This window comes from Macrotis lagotis, chromosome 1 (genome assembly GCF_037893015.1).
Source record: "Macrotis lagotis isolate mMagLag1 chromosome 1, bilby.v1.9.chrom.fasta, whole genome shotgun sequence".
NCBI classification, from domain to species: Eukaryota; Metazoa; Chordata; class Mammalia; order Peramelemorphia; family Peramelidae; genus Macrotis; species Macrotis lagotis.
The window spans coordinates 693909098-693932641 of record NC_133658.1 but is presented as its reverse complement, the minus strand read 5'-3'; the positions used below and the strand labels follow the sequence as shown (position 1 = coordinate 693932641).

The window sequence follows — 23544 nt, the reverse complement described above, 5'->3', positions numbered from 1 at the left end:
CTGAGCAGGGATCGCATCCTCCGAGTCTGCTTAGTCCTTCCTCCGTGCCTTGAGCCCCTTCTCAGAAGCGTGTGCTTTAAGCGTGAAAGGAAATGCATAGGGTGATACGAGATAGTGCTCAGGAATGAAGAAAGGGAACCACGTATATTGGGATGGAGTTGGCGAGGTCTTTGGCAGAACCAGCTCCCGCAGCCCGGTTTCAAAACATCTCATTCAGAGGTTGGAAGACGGAGGGCCCCAAATCATTTAACTCCGTCCTTCCTTTTACACGTGTGATTCGCCCCCCGCCCCCCGGGGGGGGGGGTCTCCAAAGTAGCTGCAAAAACTTGATTGAGATTGAATCCGGGGGGCCCCGGAGTCGGGGTCCCTGACTTCAAATCCGGCCCCGGACACTTGATAATGACCTAGCTGTGTGGCCTTGGGCAAGCCGCTCAACCCCGCTGTCTTGCAGAAAAACTAAAAGAAAAAAAAGAGATTTAGTCCAGGATCTGCCGCTTACGTATAAGTAGGCATTGCACTGTGCTAGACTGCCTCCTATCTGCTTTAAATAAAATTTCTACTTTACCCCGAAATGTTTATATAAGAAATAAATTAGATGGAAATAAGTAGTGTAATGGGAACATAGGCAACTCCAGATTATTTATACTTTAAAGACTGTTTTAGGGAGCGGCTAGGTGGCACAGTGGATGGAGCACCAGCCCTGGATTCAGGAGTCCCTGGGTTCAAATCTGGCCTCAGACACTTAATAATTACCTAGCTGTGTGGCCTTGGGCAAGCCACTTAACCCCATTGCCTTGCAAAAACAAACAACCTAAAAAAAAAAAAAGACTATTTTAGGACCAGTCAGGCATCCTGGAATTAAAATTCTAGATTGAGACTTTGAACTAAATCTAAATACCTAGCTCTATAAACATTCCTCCTAACTCATATTAATGTACAGATTATTTCATTAGCAAAAATGCTTTAAATCCTTCACTGTGGTCATTGAAGAAGTGAGGAATAGGATTTACATACTTTAATATCATTCATTTCCTTTGGAAATTGTTACTGCTTTCTCCTATTTCTTTGTTTTTCAGAGGTTCATAGAGCTGGAAAGGAACTGGAGGCCATCTTGTCCAAATCCCTCATTTTTTTTTATATGAGAAAACTCAGAGGCCTGGGGAAGTTAAGTGACTTGTCCAAGGTCACACATAATTAAACAACAGAGGCAGTTTTCTTTGTTTTGATACATTTCTTGATCCATCTTTGATCCATTTTTTATTAATGTTTAAAACATATTTACTAACATTGAAAAATATTTCAACAAACTTTATGACTAATAACATTATTTTGCAGCTGTACAGCTTAGACCAGGAACATTGTTCCATACTTTAAAAGATTTAGCTCTAAGAATGATATTCTGGGGGGGGGGGGGAAAGAATTTTTTTTAATAAAAGCTGACATTATGATCCACAGCTGTCCCATATTACTTCAGACTTGAAACCATCAGTTGCCTTATGACATAGGTAAGTAGGGGAAAGTTTAGTGAAAAAAATAGTTGAAGAGAGGAGTTATTTTTGTATATACATTGTTTGCCATATGTCAAAATGGTAACCATTACAATACTGGAAATTTTGTATCTCATTTTAATGTTATGGAAAACTTGTAGATGATTTTAACTATAAGTAGTTAAATTATCATCTGGTTGGCTGTAGGGTGTTGTTTTTTTTTCCTATTTTTAGCTCATGATGACCTTTTATTTAGGCATAGAGGGGTTGCAGTCTACATGGGGATGGGGAAAGGAAGACAGAAAATGGTTCTTATCCCTACAAAGTCTTAGTTTCATTGAATATATTTGTGAATACAATTGAGTAGTAGAATATTTTAATTATGCATTAGTGATACTTCAAATTTCTTTCAGCTAAGACTGATCCATTTCTAGCTAAGTCAACTAGCATTTATTAAGTGCCTGTTATGTTCCAAGGACTCTGTTAAGTCCTGGAGATACAAAAGGGACAAAAAATTCCATCCCTGTTCTCCAAGAGAACAATAATAGGAGAGGCAATATGCCAACAATTAAAAGAGAAGTATTTTTGAATCATTTAATATGTGCCAGGTACTATACTAAGCAATTTGCAAATATTATCTAATTGGATTTTCAAACAATCTTGTAAAATAGGAGCTGTTATGATCCTTATTCTGCAGTTGAGAAAACTGAGGCAAACAGATTACATGTCACACACTCAGATATTTACTAATCTGAGACTGGACTCTAAGTACACCTTCCAAACTTCCTTATGACTGTTGAAAACTTCACTCTCCTCCCAAGCACTCTATCTACCTAGCTATGTACAAACAAGCTATATTTAGGATAAATTAGGTGGAGGTGGATAGTCCCGGGAGGTAATCTCAAAAGACAGGGCAAAGATCAAAGAGAACTGGGAAAAACTTGGTGTAAAGTGAGACTTAAATGAGACTTTAAGGAAGCCAGAGAAACTCAAGAGTCAGAGATAAGGGGAAAAAAAGACTTATTTCTGACCTGGAGGACAGCCAGGAAGAATACTGAAGTAAGGAGATGAAATGTTGGGTTCAGTGAATAGCAAGAAGGGCAATGGCATTGATAACATCCAAGGAAGATTAGAAAGAAAGGGAGGAGCCAAGTTCTGAAAGACTTTGAAAGCCGAAGGATATAAATTTGAAGCCCTTTTTTTCTACTCATTCTTGACCTCTGCAGCTTTTGACACTCTCATAGCATCATCTTCTTGATACTCTTCTTTCTCTGTAGATATGTCACATCATTCTTTCCCTGTTCTTCTCTTACCTATCTGACATTGTCATCTTGATTTTTTTTGACTCGATTTTCAAGTCACATTCCCCCAGGGCCCTTTCCCATACAGTCTTGTCCTTTTGTACTATTTTAGTTTGGTGATCTCATCAGCTTCCATGGAATCAATTATCATTTTCAAATCTACCATCTAACCTCTCTACTTAACTCTAGTCTTGCATTTCCAACTGCCTATTAGATATCTTGAATTGGATGTCCCCTAAACATCTTAAACTCAACTTGTCAAAGTCCTCCTACCTTCCAAACTTCCCTATTACTGTTGAAAACACCACCCTCCTCCCAGTTCCTCAAGCTCTAATCTAGATGTCATCTTTGATTCCTTATTATTTCTCATTGTTCCTTCCTCCATTTCCAATCTGCTAATGCTTGTCTGTTTTACCTTTGTATCATCTCTCCAGTATACCCTCTTTTCTCCTCTGACATTGCCACCACCTGGTACAAGCCCTCATTTCTTCACACCTGAACTATTGCTGTAGCCTAGTGGGTAGTCTGTCACTTTAAATCTCTTCCCCACTCCAGTCCATCATTCAGCTGCCAAAATGATTTCCTGAAGTTCAAGTCTGTCCAGATCACCCTCTCTACCCAATGAACTCCAATAATTCCCTTCCAGTATCAAATATAAAATTCTCTGTTTAGTATTTAAATCTTTTTATAACCTAGAGTGCCCCTCCCTTTTTAGCATCATACTTTATGTCCCCCTCCCTACTTTTCCAACCTTATAGCTTATACTTCTTCTCTTTACTCTTCTATCCATTGACATTGACTTCTTTGCTATTGCTCAAACTAAGATACAGTTCTTGACTCTGGCTATGAAAATGTTTTACCTTCTCATCTTCTACCTCCTAATTTTCTTAACTGACTTCAAGTCTAAAAATCTCATCTTCTGCAGGAAACTGTAGAATCCCTTTGAATTCTAGTGCCTGCCCTCTTGATTACTTCCTATTTATATTTTCATTTTATTATAGCTTGCTATTGCATTTTAAATGTTATATCCTCTCCCCCATTAGATTGTAAAGTCCTTGAGGGCAGGGACTGTCTTACATTTCTTTGATGTTTGGTACATAGTTGAATCTATAAATGTATATTGGCTTAAGGGAGTGGTAAAAAAGGGGAAGAAGAAAATAAACACTTTGTATAATGCCTGTTATATGCCAGACACTATGCTGAGTACTTTACAAATATTTCATTTTCTCATCACTACAATCCTGTGAGGTAGATGGCTATTATTCCTATTTTATAGTTTAGGAAATTGAGGTTAAGTGAGCTAAGTATCTGAGCCCAGCTTTAAATTCAGGTTGTCCTGACTACTAGTCCAATTCTCTAGCAGTATGCCACCTTGAGGCCATTTTTTTTAAAGATTTTATTTGAGTTTTGAGTTTTACAATTTTTCTCCCAATCTTACTTCCCTCCCCCCCACCCCCCACGGAAAGCAATCTGTCAGTCTTTATTTTGTTTCCATGTTGTACATTGATCCAAATTGAGTGTGATGAGAGAGAAATCACATCCTTAAGGAAGAAACAAAAAGTATAAGAGATAACAAGATCAGACAATAAGATATCTGGGTTTTTTTTCCTAAATTAAAGGGAATAGTCCTTGAACTTTGTTCAAACTCCATGGCTCTTTATCTGGATACAGATGGTATTCTCCATTGCAGACAGCCCAAAATTGTCCCTGGTTGTTGCACTGATGGAACAAGCAGGTCCATCAAAGTTGAACATCACCCCCATGTTGCTGTTAGGGTGTACAGTGTTTTTCTGGTTCTGCTCATCTCACTCAGCATCAGTTCATGCAAATCCCTCCAGGCTTCCCTGAATTCCCGTCCCTCCTTGTCTCTAATAGTCCATGACATCCGTATACCACAGTTTGCTAAGCCATTCCCCAATTGAAGGACATTTACTTGATTTCCAATTCTTTGCCACCACAAACAGGGCTGCTGTGAATATTTTTGTACAACTGATGTTTTTACCCTTTTTCATCATCTCTTCAGGGTATAGACCCAGTAGTGGTATTGCTGGATCAAAGGGTATGCTCAATTTTGTTGCCCTTTGGGCGTAGTTCCAAATTTCTATCCAGAAAGGTTGGATGAGTTCACAGCTCCACCAACAGTGTAATAGTGTCCTAGATTTCCCACAACCCTTCCAACAATGATCATTATCCTTTCTGGTCATATTGACCAGTCTGAGAGGTGTGAGGTGGTACCTCAGAGAAGCTTTCATTTGCATTTCTCTAATAATTAATGATTTAGAGCAATTTTTCATGTGGCTGTGGATTGCTTTGATGTCCTCATCTGTAAATTGCCTTTGCATATCCTTTGACCATTTGTCAATTGGGAAATGACTTTTACTTTGATGCCATTTTATTGAATGGGGAGGAAAGATGTAATGATTTGGTCAGACTTGCATTATAGGAAGATAAATTTGGCAACTGTTGAAGATGAATTCAAATGGAAGGCATTGAGACTGGGACATGAACCAAAGTCTGTTACTTTGGTTCAGGTATGAAGTGATGAGAGCCTGTACCAGAATGTTAGCAGTATCAAAGGAGAGAAAGGGGAATAGGTGAGAGAGAACATGAAGGTATTTTTTTTATTTAAGGCAATGAGGTTGACTTGCCCAGGGTCACACAGCTAGGCAATTATTAAATGTCTGAGGTCAAACTTGAACTCAGGTCCTCCTGACTCCAGGGCCAATGCTCTATTTATTGTGCCACCTAGCTGCCCCCACGTGAAGATAATTTTGCTGGGCTTTGGTAAGAAATTACATGGGTAGAGGGAGCTGGAGTGGAGGATGATACCCAGATTGTGATTCTGGGAAGAATTTGAATAACCTTAATATTAGGGAATTTAGGAAGAGGGGAAGTTTAGAGGAAAAGTTATCAACTCAGTTTTACATATGTTGAATTTAATATTCTTCCTGGACATCCAAGTTAGAGATATCTAAAAAGCATGACTAGAGGTCAGCAGAGGAGAAGAAAAGGCTGAATAAGTAGTATAATTGTAGAGAGGGAGAAGAGAAGAGGAACCAGTACAGAACTCTGTAGGACTCCCATGTTTAGTGGTGATTATCTGTATGAAAATTTAGGAAAGGAGACTGAAAGAGGTCAGATGAGGTAAGGGAAGAACCAATAAAAAAAGTGTCAGAAGGAATCCTGAATTTTCTAAATCGACTGTGCCTCATTTCTGATATTGGAAATCCAAGGGAGACCAAGCTCCCCCCAAGTATTTGGATAATTATGAAGTAAAAAAGACCCTATTCATTGTGAAGACTATAGCATCTTCCTATATCAAACACTTTATAGGCCCATGCTAAAGTAAACTAAACCCCTAGTGAATAATGTAAAACTGAAGCTTAGTTTATGACCAGAAACTCTTGAGATCTTTCCTGAATCTGAATAGCTGCTGAATTTGGGTTTTACCTAAAGTAAACAGATATGGTTATAAATAAATTAATGATGCATTAGATTCATTTTTGTGGTCAAAGAAGAAAGACTTAGATGTTCTTTATTTTGGTTGAGAGGTGAGGTGAATCCAGAATTGCTTTTTGACTATTAAAACTGAATATTTATAAAAACAGTTCAAAATTCTGGCATTAAATGTTCTTATCCCATGATTTTCTGTTAGGCATTAAAATCTGGAAATCTCCACATTGCTCTAACTTAAGTGCTTATTTTTCAGTTATCTCTATTTGTTTTTCCTTTCCTAGTGTATTTTTTTATTTTTTTTTAACAATAATAGTATTTTTTCAATTATAAGATTTTTCTCCCTTTCCTCTCCCCTCCTAAAGGCAGCAATCAAACTGATACAAGTTATATGAGTGTAATCATATTAATCATAATATGTGTTATCTTAGAGGAAGAGGAAAAAAGGAATGGGATCTTATTTGATAAACATTAAGTTATTAAGGTATTGGTTTTCAATTTTAGGTGCTATTAAGAAGCCTCACTTCCATTGCTTCCAAACAAGGACTGCTCTTCATGAAAGTGTATTGAAACATATTGACAAATAACCTGCTTGGTATTTAAAATGAGATGGTTCTAGCCATTGAACTCCGGCTCTAAGGTGAAATAAAACAGTTTCCTTGGAAAAAGTAATTGGGTAGGTATTTCTTCATTAGCTGTTTCTTTTTATGTTTATTACAGTAATAACTGAGTCCTTTCATTAGCATGAAAAATGAATAGAAATTTAAAAAATGAAACAAAGAAGAGCAATAGAAATATCCTTTAATTAGATGGATACAAAACAAACCAGTGTGATTTTTAACTAGAATAGAGTTCAATCTGCTTGGGGGGATTAGTAGCTAAAGAATTTCCTATTATGGCTAAAATAAATCTAAATCATAAGTAGTCTTTAACTTAGGAAGGATATATTTCAGAAGTTCATTTTTAAGCCTATGATTTGAAATTCAGACTGCATTTTTCCATAGAAACAATGAGTAATTATTCTGCATAAAAGACAACTTTCTGATCTCTCAGTGTTTCCAATTAAGGAGCAGTAGTCAGTTTTTATGAGGTTATGAGGATATCTGGATTTGAACTCCTCTACCATTTGTTCATCAGTACAAGTCATTTATAAATCAGGAAATTGCCCATTTTTAAATGTCATATATTTCAACTTTTTTATTGATGTTTTCTTTTTTATATTGGTTGTGTTCTCCTTTTTCTTTTTAGGTACTTTTTGCTAAAAATCTCTTTAACAATTAAAAGGTCTTAACAAAGTTAAGATAGGTCTCATAGGAATGTTTTTGATTACTTTGTGCTTTGGAGCTTATTAACATTTTCAGGTAAGTGTGCAATTTTACCCCCAAACTATTGTTTCCTTTTATCATAAGTTGTTTTAATGGTTTGGTATCTTTGTCTATAAAATTTTTTTTCTTTTTTACACCTTATTATATCTACAAGAAGTCCTTCTTTATTGCTTTTACGCTTTTTATTATTATATTGTCTAAATTCTCATGCATTTACCTTTCTTTTTGCTACTTGTTACCATCTGTTTTCTTTTCTTTTGGTTTCTTATAGTCCTACTGCTAATCCCCATCTGTTCTTTCAGGCATCTTCATTCTCTTTAGAAGACTTCATAATAGGATTTATGAATTCTGTAATAGCTAGAGTAGAACAAAATAAAACCATAAATAATCCTTACATCACAATCCATTTCCCACCAGAGTGATAGACCACATGTGTACCATTTTTATTTGGTACTTTAGTGCCAGACTATCTGTGTATTACTTATCTTTTACAAAATTCTTACTGGAAATTCTTTGGGATCAGGTGTCTTTTTGTTTTGTTTTTTTAGCCTCTGGCATGCATCACTATATTACTATTCCAGTAAGCTTTGGAATTTAAAATTAATTGTTAAATATCTTCAATAATTTTTTGAAAATATCTATTAGAGTAAGAATTTAAAACTTCAAAAATTTATGCAATACAACATTTTGGTCAGAATAACCTTAACTTTTTTTTTTTTGGCAAGGCAGTTGGGGTCAAGTGACTTGCCCAGGGTCACATTGTCCAAATAGACACAGCAAGTGACTTGAGTCTGGATTTAAACTCAGATCTTCCTGGCTCCGGGGTAGGTGTTCTATCCACTGCACCATGTAGGTGCCCCAAGTAAAGTATTCTTGATGACTATTATTCAGTGTTTTAATAGACATAATTAGCCCACATTTTCTTTCTGTTTTGCTCCTTTGGGTTTTTTAATTTAGCTGTCTCATGTTAGAATAGAGAACTAAGTATATTTTCATTTTAATCTTTAAAGATAGCTTAACCTCATGATCCTTTTGTACTTATCCTTAAGACAGTTAACTTGTAGGATCATACCAATAGGAACTCAGTAACATTTATGGATATAATTTTAGATGGTAAAGTATTCAGATATGATATTTTATTCTTAAATAGATATTTATAGATCATTACAGTTTAATTTTAGTGCTCTCAACACTTAGTATAAATCATAACCCTCTAACGTCTTAGGATTATCTCAAAAGTATCAAGTAATATTTTGTTGTCCATTTGTTTCACCATATGATCCAGCTTACACATATCTTTAATGATATCTTCTCTACAAATATACCTATTTATACCCTGAAATACCTTAAAATTATTTTTGATTAGTTGCAAATTGTGTTATTTGATTTGCATCCATTGAATGCTATTAGTATTTAAAAATTGAAGTTCTGCAGTAGCAGGATTATCAGAGGTGCTATAGTTTGCCAAATGTGATTCAGAATGATATACTTTACTTAATTTTGAGCCTAGTTAATTATTCTTTTTTTTTTTTTTTGCAAGTCAATGGGGTTAAGTGGCTTGCCCAAGGCCACACAGCTAGGGTAATTTATTAAGTGTCTGAGGCCGGATTTGAGCTCACTAATTATTCTTTTTTGTTTTGGTTTGGTTTGGTTTGGTTTAGGTTTTTGCAAGGCCAATGGGGTTAAGTGGCTTGCCCAAGGCGACACAGCTAGGTAATTTTTAAGCGTCTGAGATCGGATTTGAACCCAGGTGCTCCTGACTCCAGGGCCGGTGCTTTATCCACTACGCCACCTAGCTGCCCCTCACTAATTATTATTAAGTAAAATTTTTTTATATATAGTTGGGCTAATTGAATGGACTACCTGTCCAGTTAGCTATAACATTTTGGACAATATTGAGTTTTCCATCTACCCTGTTTTTCCATTTTGGATAGGTTAAACCATTCTTTTAAAAATTCATAGGGGCTGCTAGGTGGCTCAGTGGATAAAGCACCGGCCCTGGAGTCAGGAGCACCTGGGTTCAAATCCGGTCTCAGACGCTTAATAATTACCTAGCTGTGTCGCCTTGGGCAAGCCACTTAACCCCATTGCCTTGCAAAAAAACCTAAAAACAAACAAAAACAAACAAACAAAAACTTCTCCCCATTGCTATCTCTTTGAGTCCATGCCTTTTTTCCATCTCTTCCATAAATCTGTTCCTGACACACTTTCCCTTTCCCTCCTTTCCAAATGAAAGTGATCTCTCACTCATCAAAATTATCATGGCATTTTGCTTGGACCTAAAATTGGCATTTATCTCATTTTCCTTTACATCATAGGTATTTTTAACCTTTGCCCTCAGACAGTTAAATCACTGAAAGCAGGGTTTTTGTAGTATCCTCAGGGTCTAGCAAAATGTCTGTTGAATCTTGTTTGAGGCAGACTTAAAAAGCTTTTTAATGGCTTTTTAAATCAACAATAGATGTAGCAGGCTCTATATTCTCCACATCTGTGGGGCTGTGAGGATCTCATCTGCTTTAGAAAATTGCCTGCAAAAGCCTACCTAATTTTCATCAGGAACTCTTGTGCATAAACTATTAAGATTTTATAGAGTTGAGAAATTAAACATAAACATATTATGAATTGGTAGTTGCTGATGGCTTTGCCAACCCCTTTTTTTGGTTAAAAAACCAACCATGATCTTTTTTTTTAAGCTTCCCCTCTTTAAGATCTATCCAAAATTGATTCTTGAATGCCTTGAAAATCATGTTGCCTCCTTATTTACCAAATATTTACTAAGAGCTTATGTGCTAAGTACTGTGCTAGGTACTGAGGATTAAGAAACAAAATAATTCCTGCCCTTTAGGAGCTTACAATCTATGGATGGAATAACACGAGATAAATATAGAAAATCAAAATATTAAATATAGAAAATATTTTGGGGGGTGAAATGGGGAAGAACCTAAGAAATTAAGGAAAACAGGATAGGCTTCTTGTAAAATAATGTGAGGTGTGCTTCAGAAGAAACAAGGAATTATAAGAAGAAAATGTGAAGAGGGTATAAGTTACAGAGACAGGAGATGGATGTATGTGCAGAGAATAACAAGAATTCTTGAAGGACTCCACAAGGGATAATGAGGGGGCATGACCAAGAGAGCAAAGTCATGAAAATCCAAGGAAGAGAGCATATCAAGGATGAAGGAGCTTTTAGCACTACTAAATGCTACCCAGAGATCATAGAGGAAAAAAACTCTGAAGTAATAGATCTGGCCATGTAGGTTGTCATTGGTAAGTCAGGCAATAGACATTTATTAAGCACCTACTGTGTGCCAGGTACTGTGCAAAGTACTTGGAATATAAATACAAATAAAGAGTCCCTGGCCTCAAGGAGCTTACAGTCTAATGGGAAAGTCACTCAAAAGGAAGCTGAAAAGTAGAGGTGGAAGGCAGAAAAGATAACTAATGCTGGGTGTCATTATGGAAAGAAGTGCAAAAAAGGTGCATCTGTTGGAAAATGGGAGTTTGGTAGCTTCTGATTCAGCCGGCCAGCTAGAGGGGCCAAGGCTAGAGGACTATAACCTAGGGGAAAAGTAAAGTTAAATGAAGAGGGGGTTTTTAGAATCAAAATTTGGACATGTTTGTTGGAGCAGAGAAGGAGCCAATTTGAGAAGAAAGAAAAAGTGCATGATTGTAGGAGCAAAGTTACAGGAGGGGTTGGGATTGAGGAAATAAGTAGAGGGTTTAGCTTTGGGGAAAAGGACCACCTCTGGATGGGGAATGTTGATCATAGAATTTTGAAAATAGACAAGGAAAGAATAGTGGCTATTTAAAATCTTTTTTTGGGAGGGGAGGGTGTTTGCTAGGCAATGGGGTTAAGTGACTTGCCCAAGGTTACACAGCTAGGTAATAAGTGTTTGAGGCTGGATTTGAACACAGGTCCTCCTGACTCCAGTGCTGGTGCTTTATCCTCTGCAACACCTAGCTGCCCCTAAAATGATCTCTATTAACTCAGGATGTTATGGGGTCCTTTGCTGGAAGGGAAAGAGCCAGCAGATGTTTTAAGAGGCTAGAGGAAAGAAGAGGTTTAAAATTGCAGCTATGGAGGGAGTGTGATAGGGAGTTCATTAGGAGTAAAGTAAAAGATGTGTCTTGCTGCAGTGTAAATGGTAAGATTAGATAAACAAATTCATAGTGGACCCAGTCAGCCTGATTATATGATGTCATATAACACCCTTCAACTGCAATTGACTGAGAGCATAAAAGGCAGGGTATCAAAGGGACAAAGATTTTTTTTTCCTTTATATGTCTGGACAGGCCTAGCTTTCTTTTGACTTCATCTTATGTAGAATTGCCACTTGTTCACATAGACAGGGGTGTACCACTCTAGAAACATATTAATGTGTTAGTTCCACTGAGAAGCCTGTAGAAATGTCAACAGAACTGTTGCATTCTGATCTCTTTTCTGGCTTCCACATCTGTAATCACTTCCAAGTATAATCTGGTTTAAGTATCATATGAGGTTCTCGTCAAGTTTGTTTTCTTCACTATTTATTGCTTTATTTTGAGATATTGCCCATGGTTTTCTTTGTTCCTCTTCCATAATGTTTTTTCAGTTGCTTTTTTCTATCGTAGGATTATCCTTGGCTGCCATGTCTCCTTAGAAAAACTTTTTTTGCTGGCTCCCATGTTCTTTCTGAATTCTTTCAGTTTCTTTGTTTCAGTAACTGATTTGTACTGATTAACTCCTAAGAAATGGTGATAGAAAAAATACCTTCATTTTGTTCATTTCTCTTTTTTCAACAACTTGTTTTAAACAGGTCGGGTTAAAACTCATAATTATATGGCATCTTCTCATCTTTGTCCTCCTTTTAATTTTTTATTCATTTTGAACTTTCTTATTTGATTGTACAGTCATTCTGAAATGACTGCTACATCTGTAATCAGTTATTTTCTGTTCAATATAATCTGTTTCATTTTTGTGATGCTATTTGTGGTTGAGGCTCCAAGGTCGCCTGGAAGCCCTTGATTTTTTACACTTCTTTTTTCCAACCTGATTTTGCCATCCTACCTTTTGCTCAACTTTGAATTTAATTCATACAGTGTCAAAGTGTAGTTTGATTTAGTTTGGTTAGTTTTTATTTCATTTCCAATCTAATCCATCAAGCATTTGTAAGATGTTCTGTTTCAAATACTATGGGTAGACCATGGGATGCGGTAACAAATGAAGTAGTGTCCCACTTTAAGTAGCTTAGGTACTATCATTTATACAGATAAGTAAATAAAATGTACAAAGCAAATTCTATGTGATTTTGGAGAGATTGTTAAAATTTTGGGGAAGATCAGAAAAAGACTTCATAGAAGGAAAGAGTATTTTGAGTTGAATTTTTGAAAGGAAAAGAGGGGAAAATGAGCATAAAGAGCATTCTAGGCAAGGTGTACACAACATGTACAAAGACATAGAGATGAGAGATGTAATACAGTATGTAGAAAAACAGCAAGTAAGTCTGTTTAGCTAGAACATAGTGTGTGTATGAGGGAGAGTAATTGGAGATTAGCATAAAAAAGAGATTGAAGTCAGATTGAGAAGGATTTTAGTTATTAACTAGGAGAGTTTATATTTTATCCTTGAGAAAAGAAGGAAACACTGGAGTTTCTTTGTCCAAAAGAATATCAGATTAGCAGTTGTGTGAAGAAAATACTTGAAGCAGGGAGACTATAAGAAAACAGAGGTAAATAGATTAAGTGATTTGCCCAGGAGTCACACAATTTTAAGTGACTCGGGTCATAGTTTAACTCAGGTCATCCTAACTCCAGGGCCAGGTCTCTAACCTTGATGTCCCTAATAAATATTTGTTTAATCCACTTAATGTGGCAAAATGTGATAAGTTGCCATTCACATTTTTAGAAGACAAAGTCCTCATATAAGTGAAATCCTAGATTGATTGCAAATTGGATAACCTCATTTTTATTTAATTTCTCCTTATTCTCTACATTATATATATATATATATATGTATATGTATGTATATAAGCAATAGGGAATATAAGTACCTTGATGGTGCTTCATTAGAATGTGATCAGTTATCAAAATATCAATTTTCTTTTCACTTTTAACCATAGACTCAAACTCTGTCAAATCCTTAATTTGTTTCTCTAAGAGAAATCTTTGAACCATTCTTTCATTTAGTCAAATCTTCCCCAGGTATTTTAGTTTTAACGACATTTGTGGTTGACTACTATTAATGTATTGTTCATTGGTCTTTGGACAAAGATTGCACTTGTACCAAAAGTTTAATGTTTATTTAAAAACTATATGATTCTTGGACCCTCCTCTCCTTTTCTGTCTCTTTACTATTGACATTGAAATTATGGAAAGGCTATTTGGTATTTTTGTCTTTTTTATAGCTAGCTAACTTTTTCTTGATGAGTCTTTCTCATCTTTCTCTTATCTATATGCTTACTTGCCATTTAATAGAACCTGTCATAGCCTGCAAGAACCTAGCATTATTTCTACACCAGGATGGGATAGCAGAATAGTATTTTTGTGGAGGAAATTTCTACCCCCCTAATGAAAAATGCTGTAGTCATTTTTATATATCTATAGGTAAAAAGAATTTAGCTTCTTAATAGATTTTAATTTTTCCTGTTTTCAAAATAAGTATTTTGATAAAATTGTTTGATCTAAGTAAAGAAGGAAAATATTTAAAATAGAATATTTTTAGGGAAATAACATTTCTTCTTTTTCAGAGTAAGACAAATCTTATTCTGCAGCCATGAAATCTCTACTGATTTTTGACTTTGACCATACAATCATAAATGACAATAGTGACACCTGGATTGCGCAATGTACTCCTGAGAAAAATCTTCCCAAAGAACTAAAAGATTCTTATGAAAAAGGAAAGTGGAACGAGTTTATGTGCAGAGTCTTTAAATATATAGGAGATAAAGGAATAAGGGAATATGAAATCAAAAGGACTATGACAGAAATACCTTTTACTGAAGGAATGATAGAGCTTATAAACTTTGTTGGAAGGAATAAAGATATTTTTGACTGCATAATCATTTCAGATTCAAATACAGTCTTCATAGATTGGATTTTAGGAGCTGCCAAAGTTGATGATGTGTTTGATGAAGTGTTTACAAACCCAGCAGCTTTTGATGACAGTGGTTATCTTATGCTGAAAAGTGTTCATGTTCATCTTTGTGAAATGTGCCCAAAGAATCTCTGTAAAAAAAAAATTCTCATAGAATTTATAGAAAAACAGTTACAAAAAGGAGTGAAATATACCCGTATTATTTATCTGGGTGATGGTGAGAATGATTTCTGTCCATTAACCTTTCTAAAGAAGAATGATGTTGCTATGCCTCGCAAAAAATATCCTTTACATAAACTTATTTCTGAATTGCCTCAAGATGCTATGTTGGAATGTTCTGTTGTAGTATGGTCATCAGCTTTAGAAATAATTTCTCATTTGAAATTACTTATAGAGGGCTGAAATGATTAAGAAAAGTAGCTTATACTTAAATTTTATATAGTAACAGAAAAAATAGTTGTTATAGTCTAAAGGAATATATGCAATATCAATATAAACCAAATTTTCCTACTTTCCTTTTGAAATGAAATGCAAGAGAGTGTGATTTTTTTTTAAAAAATGTTTCTAGTTCACTTCATAATATATCATTTATTACTTTACAGGGAAAGTATTCACTATGCATATGATGCTTGTCAGTGTAATCTCCAGCAACAGAATTCAAAATTCTTAGGAATATTCATTAATACAGGGCATATTACAGTAACTATTTTAGAGGATTGTGCCGTTGAAATAAAGTCTTATTGAGACTTAAACCAAAACATGTTAATTTTAAGGATCTAATTTTTAGGCTTAAATGTCTAGCATGTAATTACTCTTCTGGTTTTTATTTCTTCCAAATTATTAAAAGAGGCCCTTACCCCCAATAATTTAATGTGGAAAAATGTGTACCATTTATTTAGTGATTTTGTAAATGTAAAACATAAATAAATACATCTCATTTACCTTGATTTGTTGTAGAGAAACTAACTTAGAGAACTAGTAGGTTAAATTATATTAGATTACATTTTGCCTTACTGATAGTCATGATTGTATATCACCTTAGTTTATGAAATTTCACTAGTAAAGAATGTTTTTAAAAAATTTTATAACTTTATGTAATACATACATACCTTACATAGAATTGTCCCAACCAATATCTTTTGGCAGTAATACCATTTATATGTTATTATACTATTCCATCTTAGGTCTTGAATTTCCTTTGGTCAAAATTAGTCTAGGCTCATTCCCCCAGCATCGCGATTCTTACCTCCCCAACAGTCAGTCTCTGTCATCCCTTGCCTCAGGTCACACCTAGAACATTCTCCCACACTTAACTGACTCAACTTTGCAGAGCCCTTATTCCTAAAGTTTTTTCTTCCCTTTTTCCTCCTAATATCTGATTTTATGTCATTATTCTTATGATCCCAATTATAATGTATGTCACCTAATGTCATGTGATTAGGGGAATGAATTAACATTAGACAGGATATACAAATATGTACATACAAATATGATACAGAAAATGTAGCTTTAGAGGCCTAAAAGCAATAAAATATCTTGTCCTAATATACTTTTTATTTGTTGTAAACCTGTACATTGATAGTGAACAATTGCTTTCTGAAGGTAAGTTATACATTTGAGAAGAAAACTACTTGAAATGACTAAAATATAATTTTCTAAATTAGTAATTACTGAAAGATACTTTCATAACCAGGATTTGCCATATGCTCTTTTAATATTTAATTATTTAATACAAATTAGTTTTTTTCCCCCTCAATACCTGTGAATTTCTACATAAGCATTGGGCTGCTAGTATGCTCTTTTTTCCCCAATTGCTGTTATTTTCTATCATATGTTACCAATACACAGCATCTAGTAAATAAATCAAAAATAATTTATCCTATAATCTTAGTAATTATCAAAACTTATCTAACCCAATCCAAATCTAAAGTGTGAATATCATTAAAACATCCTTGATAAGTGATTATTCAGTGACTGCTTGAGGAAAGAAAAACAGAGCTCTTACCCTCCAGTAGTTCATATTTTGATGGTGATAGCATGCAAATGTTACATACAGTTTACATATAGAATGTAAATGGTAAGTACTCTAGGAGGGAAGGTACTCAAAATGAGAGGAGTCTAGGAAAGACTTCTGCACAGTTGAATTTGAGCATCATTATAAAAAAAAGTCAAGGATGCCAGGAAATAGACGAGAAGGCAAGGGGGCAGTCTATGGAAAAACATCAGTTCATCTGTTAACTTCCACTTTCTAAAGCTTATTCCTGCCCTTAGGGTCAAAAAAAAAATCTGATTTCTATAACATATGACAAGTATTTAAGACAGTAATTATGACCCTTCTCAGTCTCCATGTTAAACATCTCAAGTTCTGTTTTGTTTCAAACCAGCCACTCCAGTCCCCTCACCATCCTGATCTCTGTCTTTAATTCTAGCTTGTTTGTAAAATAAAGTGAGTTTTGTCAGATGCAGTCTTGTTAGGACAGAGTTAAAAATAGACTATCACCTCTCTTAATTTTGAACCATCTACTTGTATTCATGTAATTTAATAATCATGTTAGCATTTTGGATGTCATGAAATATACTGTCTCATGAATTGCCACATTGAAAGGACTTCATGGCAAACTTATGACATAAACAATTCACTGAAAAAAGACATATATAAGGTTATAGTTAACACCATTAGAGGGGACATCTAATTTTGAGTATTTAAATGATCTTAATGGGCTCATATTGAGTTTACAACCCACGAAAATGCCCAGGTCTTTTTGACATGAAGCATCATTTAATCATATATTCTCTCCTGCTTCACTGACTGCTCTGGCTGCTTCTACAAGCTGAGGGAATACTCAGCCCTGGATTCTTCTCTATTTTCTCTGTATTCCCTTGTTTCAATTGTCTCTAAGCACATGACTCCCACATCTCCACATCACCTGCTACCTAGTACACATTTTAAATGAACTGTCCTAGAAAGCTCAAAAAATGACTTTATTTTCCTAAAAGCAAACCTCTGAACTTGCCATCAAAATCTAATATATGCTTAGTCACCCAGATGTGTAGCCTCTATATTGTCCTTGACTTATCACATATACAATTACCTGGCAAGTCTTGTCCCTTATGCATTTACCACATCATGTACGTCTCTTGACTCATTACCTTTTGACTATTGTACTAACTTTCCATTGGTACCCTAGCCTGAAGAGTCTCTTCCCCTCTCTTAAGTTTTTCTGTACAAAGTTGCCAAAGTAATTTAAAGTACAAGTCTAATTGTATCATACTCCTACTCATAAACTCCTGCTATCTCTAGGAACAAACAACTCTTGTTAGAGCATTTAAGTTCTTTACCACCAGGTCCCTTCCCATCTTTCCATGTTTCTCACATATTTTTCGTGATTTCTGTGGTTCAGAGGAACTGCCCTGCCTGTTTTTTTTCATACTTGATACTCAAACTCCCATCCCTGTGCCAGTTTTCCATGCCTGTAAGGCTCTACTTTTTAACCTCACTTCTTAGAATCACTGGTTTTCTTCAAGATTTAAACATCTCTGTCCACTTTTCCCATACTACCTTTTCTTAAATTTGCCTTGTATCTACTTTGTGTGTATAACATATATACATGTTATCTACCTAATGTGGGGGGGCACGGTTTTGTTGAGGGCTTTTACAATTTCTGGCACATAGTAATACAATGATCAGTAAACCTTAGCCCAAGTTATGTCTCTGATACTAATTAGATGTGGTTTTTTTATTTTTTATTTTTTTGAGTTTTTGCAAGGCAATGGGGTTAAGTGGCTTGCCCAAGGCCGTCACACAGCTAGGTAATTATTGAGTGTCTGATTCTGGATTTGAACTCAGATACTCCTGACTCCAGGGCTGGTGCTCTATCCACTGCACCACCTAGCCGCCCCTAATTAGATGTGTTTTCTCTAGGATTCAGTCTTCTTATTCACAAAATGAATTAAACATAGAATTTTTGAATTGGAAGGGATATTAAAGATCATAGACTCTAATGTCCTTCATTTTTTACACTGAAAAAGCAAACCCAATGAATTATAGGAGCTTGCTCAAAATTATTTTTTGAGGTAAGTAAATAACACAAACTGCATATTTTTGAATAACATTGAATTGATTTTCCAAATTAAAATTATTTAAATTTTTTCTTGTTTATTTTGAGTTTAAATACCAAAAAAGAGTACATATAAACAGATGTCAAGTGCTTATGAAACCATGAAACTTCATTCCATTTTACTTTTTTTAAAATAATTTGTAATAAATTCTACATATTATTGTGCTACCTTCTAGACTTTCTGTACCTTGCATTCTTAGAAATGTTACTTTGGCTCTTTTGAAGGACAATGTTGTTACTATTCCTCTTTCCCCTCCAATCAGTTCATCTCCCTCAATTAAAAACCAAGATATAAAAAGGGGGGGACCCATAATGAACAGGCAAAAATCAATCAAAATCCACATAGTGGTCAAGTTCAAAAGTTTGCATCTATAGATCTATTAATATGATTTTGTCATGGATCTAATGATCATTACATTCACCAGAGTTTATAAGTCCTTCAAATTTGTTTTTCTTTGCAAAGTTGCTATTGTATAAAATGTAGTTTTGTTTCACTTTGAAGCAGTTCATAATACCTAAGATGGTCTGAAATTATCTTTGATAATTCTTTTATATTCATATACCACAATTTGTTCAGCTATTTCTCACCTGGTGGCCAACCTCTTAGATACTATTTCCTTTCTTTTTCTCCTTTTCATCCCCACTTTGGGATCAGGAAATTATTTTGCTTGTGAACATTTGTTCCTTGGTAGTATCCTCCTTCATAATCCCTCTCCTCTAATCCTGCTTGTTTTTCTTTTAAGTTTAATGCATTTGTGCACTAAATTTCTCTCTTATATGTTCAACTCTTTTTTTAGTTCTAAGAATATTTAAGTAGTTTTCATTTATGATTTCTTGAAATATTAGGTTCCAGTTTTTTAATAATTTTCAGAGAAAATATGATTCCTAAATTATCTTCAAATGATTTTCCAAGTCATTTTTTTGGTATAGATATGTTTCTATTTTCCAATATTTTAATTTTATTCTAATATTTCATACTGTCTCATAGTTTTAAATGACTTCTTACAGTTGTCAAAAAGACTATTTTTTGGTTTATTCTAAAGGACTAATGGACTTTACTTGGGATAGCAATTTTCATATTGTAGTTTTATAGAAAATAAACAATTTTGTATTGTAAGATTGATAACAGTAAGACAAGTTGCCATTTATAAGGCAAATTGCCCTATGAAGTCAGATTTTCAAAATTAAAATTAAAAATTAAAAACATCTAAAATTAAAAAAAAATTCAATCCCAATCAGTCTCCCAGGCTCAAGTCCCTCCCTGATCCAATCCAACCTCCTCAATCCAGTGATTTTCCTGAAGCTTAATAACCATGTCACTCCCCTAATTCAATGAATTACACTGTACTTTTCAGTTATCTTGGCAAGAACAGTAGTTAGTTTCATGGACACAAAAATTTACAAAACCTCAAAAAAGAGAATTCCACTCCCATCAATGTATTCTTGTAATATATAGGCTAATAGAAATTTATACATAATGCTAATCTGCAAGCTATTTTGATTATAATGTTTGAGTGGTATTTTTTACTTTTTAAAAAAAATTACATATATGACCCCATCAAACCTCACAATTACCACTTTTTAAATAGAAATTGTGAACTCTTAAGTTTAACTCAATATTAACAAAACTGCCTTATCTGTGTTTCCTAAATTTCATTCTGTGTATCTTATTTTTTATATCACACTAATCTTTCTTTTTTTTTGTGCTCTCTGTCTCTTGCTCTCACAACTCTATTGATTCAGATATGTAGAGTAAAAGCAAAACAAATCAATACATTATTGGTGTTCTAACTACTTTTTAAAGTGAATTGAGTATCTCCATTTTATGAAAAAAAATTAAGGTCTATCAGTCATGCAAGCTAAGTTCCACAATGAATGAAACTTTTATTTATTAAGTATTTATTATGAACTTGGCACTAAATTAGGCACAAAGACCAAAATAACTGTCCCTGTCTTCAATAAACTGACACATTGGTGAAAATATTTAAGTGGAACACCTCTCCTTGGGTCTGTCAATGGAATTCCAAGAGGGCAAGTGTTAATCTCAAGATTCTTGAGGTAAATCTGCAAGTCTGCATTTCCAACACAACAGCTAAAAGCCATCCTTTGGAATGCTTCTCCTGAACAATTAGATTGTAGACTCAGCTCTTAACAAAGACATTTTCTCCAATGGAATAGGAAAAACTAGGGACAAAATGAGTGCATTATCCCCACAAACACGAAGAGAGGACAACAATTAAGTACAATGTTTGTAAGCAACTTCTTGTGGCCAAGGCACTGTCTCTTTTTGGTGTTTTAATGAAATTCAGCACAAAATGGCATCTGTCCTGGGCAAGTTGACAGTGTCTTCTGGATAGATTTCTTAGCTGAACTTGATCCTTCTAGTGTATAGCATACCCACTGAGAGGTTGACCTGTTGTACTCCCTAATCTTGTTTGTTCTTTGATAGAATTCCAAATTCATAGCCTCTGGTTTCTGAATCACCCACCTTTAACCTAAAAAAGCAAAAGCTCCAATTTTGCACCCTCAGGACTTCAGCCCTGAGACTTACCATATCATACACAGGAGGTGGAAGAGAAGTGTAGCATTTCCATTTGTCAACCCCATAGTTCAAGACTGAGTATCCTTAATATCCCAACTTATAGTGGCCATCCATCACATTTTTCAAATCATCTATGTGGGCTAGAGTTTAACAAGGTAAGGACCATTGCCCAGTTATCACCAAACAACTTTGAAATTCAAGGTTAAGTGTTTTTAAATTGTTTTAATTTCAAATGAAGATCTACCTTCTCTTCCTCCCATCCCTGCCCTCCCATTATATTGAGAGAGTAAGAAAAAAACCTCAATTACAAACATATATTCAACACAAATTCTCACATTAGCCATGCCCTCCCAAAATCTCACTGTACTCGTGAGTCTTATCAGCTGTCTATCAGGAGGTGAGTAGCTTATTTAATCATGAAATCTCTGGAAATCCAGTTGGTTCAAATTGCTTTCCAGAATGTTTGGACAGTTCATAGCTATACCAACAGCTAAATGTATTTGATTTGACATAGCTTCTTAAGTATCTATTTTCTTTTTTTTGTCAACTTTTCCAATCTGATGCTGTAACATAGAGCCCCAAAGTTGTTTTAATTTGCATTAGTTATTTAGAGAATTTTTTCATATTTAGAGTATATTTTTCATAATTTTGTAACAATGGCTATTGGTAGTCATTACAGTAATGGTTTTAGGAAGATATTACTTAATATGGAAAGAATTTTGGAAAGTTCTTTCTTTATGTATTTATTGATTGATGTAAGCATATGATTTTTTTTGTTCTTTCATTAATATGGTTAATGATATTTATGGTTTTTCTAATACCCAGTTCTGCATTCCTGGTATACATCCGATCTTTGTGATATTTTGGTGTTGTTCTTGCTAATATTTTATTTAAAAAGTTCCCTCAGTATTCATTAGGACTATTGATCATGAGTTTTCTTTCTCTATTTGATTTAGGTATAAAGACTATTGAGAAAATCAAATTGATATTGTCTCCATTTTTTTGTAATTGATTCTATTCTATCAGCACAGATATTTTGTATAATTGCCTAAGCCACATTTCTTTGTCTCTGAGTTGTTTAGAGTTTCAAAGGTTCAGAAGTTCAGTCTTCCTCTCTGAGTTGTTTAAAAGTTGTATTCCTTTAAGTCACTTTAATTACAATGACTAGCTATCCTTGACCACGTAGAGAAAATCAGTTATCTATATACCATTCTTGCAGGTGGACTAAATCATTCAGAATTTCCTAGTGATAGGATGGGAGGTGAGGTTGCTAGACCCTCATTCCTGATTTCTAAGCAATCATATTTTTCCCCCATGACTTTGATGTTTTTGACTTTGTAACCAATTATTTTGTCTTCTCCATTTATGATACTACCTTCTAGTTTTTGGATGCTCCTCCTTTTGTATTTAAAATAATCTGTCCACCCTCATTGAAGGTCATTTGGCTTGCAGGGGAGCTAAAGACTTTTTTCCCTGGTAATTGCTAGCAACACTTTTGTAGACTTCTCTCTAGTTCTAAGTTTGAGTAGACTTGCTTCTAGATTCAGCCAGTAGGAAAGCTCTACAGATACAGTGACAGAGTTGCTGATTCCCCTTTGGTCTGAGATTCTTATACTGAATTCCTGATATACATCCAATCTTTGTGATGTTTTGGTGGTATTCTTGCTAATATTTAAAAATTTTGCATCAGGATTTATTAGCACTATTGATCTAGAATTTTCTTTATTTTAATTTAGGTATGAAGACTATTGAGAAAATCAAATTGATATTGTTCTCATTTTTGTAATTGGTTCTATTATGTATCAGCACAGATATTTTGTATAATTGCCTAAGCCACATTTCTTTGTCTCTGAGTTATTATTATTATTATTATTATTATTATTATTATTATTCTGCTTTAAGCTTCAAACTGGACTACTGGAACTAAGACCTTCATCCTTTCTTGCATCAAAGAAACAAAGCTATTATTTGCTCCTGAACTTATTCTTCTTTCAATCTATAGCCTACTTCTCAGGACTGCCACTAATCTTATTAGAACACTACTTCTAGGGGGTGGCTAGGTGGCGTAGTGGATAAAGCAGCGGCCCTGGAGTCAGGAGTACCTGGGTTCAAATCCAGTCTCAGACACTTAATAATTACCTAGCTGTGTGGCTTTGGGCAAAAACACTTAAACCCATTTGCCTTGTAAAAAAAAAACCTAAAAAAAAACACTACTTCTAGGTGCAGGTCCCCTTCCTCTGTATTTC

At 34.7% G+C, this 23544-nt stretch overlaps 1 protein-coding gene and 1 pseudogene across 3 annotated transcripts; both read left to right on the top strand.

Moving 5' to 3' along the window:
* The first annotated feature begins 6832 nt into the window (after positions 1-6832).
* On the top strand, positions 6833-19603 carry PHOSPHO2 (phosphatase, orphan 2). 3 transcript variants are annotated; one of them, XM_074215754.1, is made up of 2 exons: positions 6833-6917; positions 14292-19603. In XM_074215754.1, exon 2 carries the CDS (start codon positions 14318-14320, stop codon positions 15038-15040), a length of 723 nt encoding a protein of 240 aa, XP_074071855.1. In that variant the 5' UTR covers positions 6833-6917; positions 14292-14317; the 3' UTR covers positions 15041-19603. The 3 variants fall into 3 exon arrangements, with proteins under 3 accessions (XP_074071855.1, XP_074071853.1, XP_074071854.1); XM_074215752.1 differs by lacking the exon at positions 6833-6917 and adding an exon at positions 7513-7602; XM_074215753.1 differs by lacking the exon at positions 6833-6917 and adding an exon at positions 8304-8390.
* The window catches only part of LOC141507772 (gamma-glutamyl hydrolase pseudogene), a 28479-nt pseudogene continuing 11772 nt past the window's right edge, over positions 6838-23544 (top strand).

Coding starts and splice junctions, on each gene's coding strand:
- PHOSPHO2 (XM_074215754.1), top strand. CDS start 14,318: ATGAAATCTCTACTGATTTTTGACTTTGACCATACAATCATAAATGAC.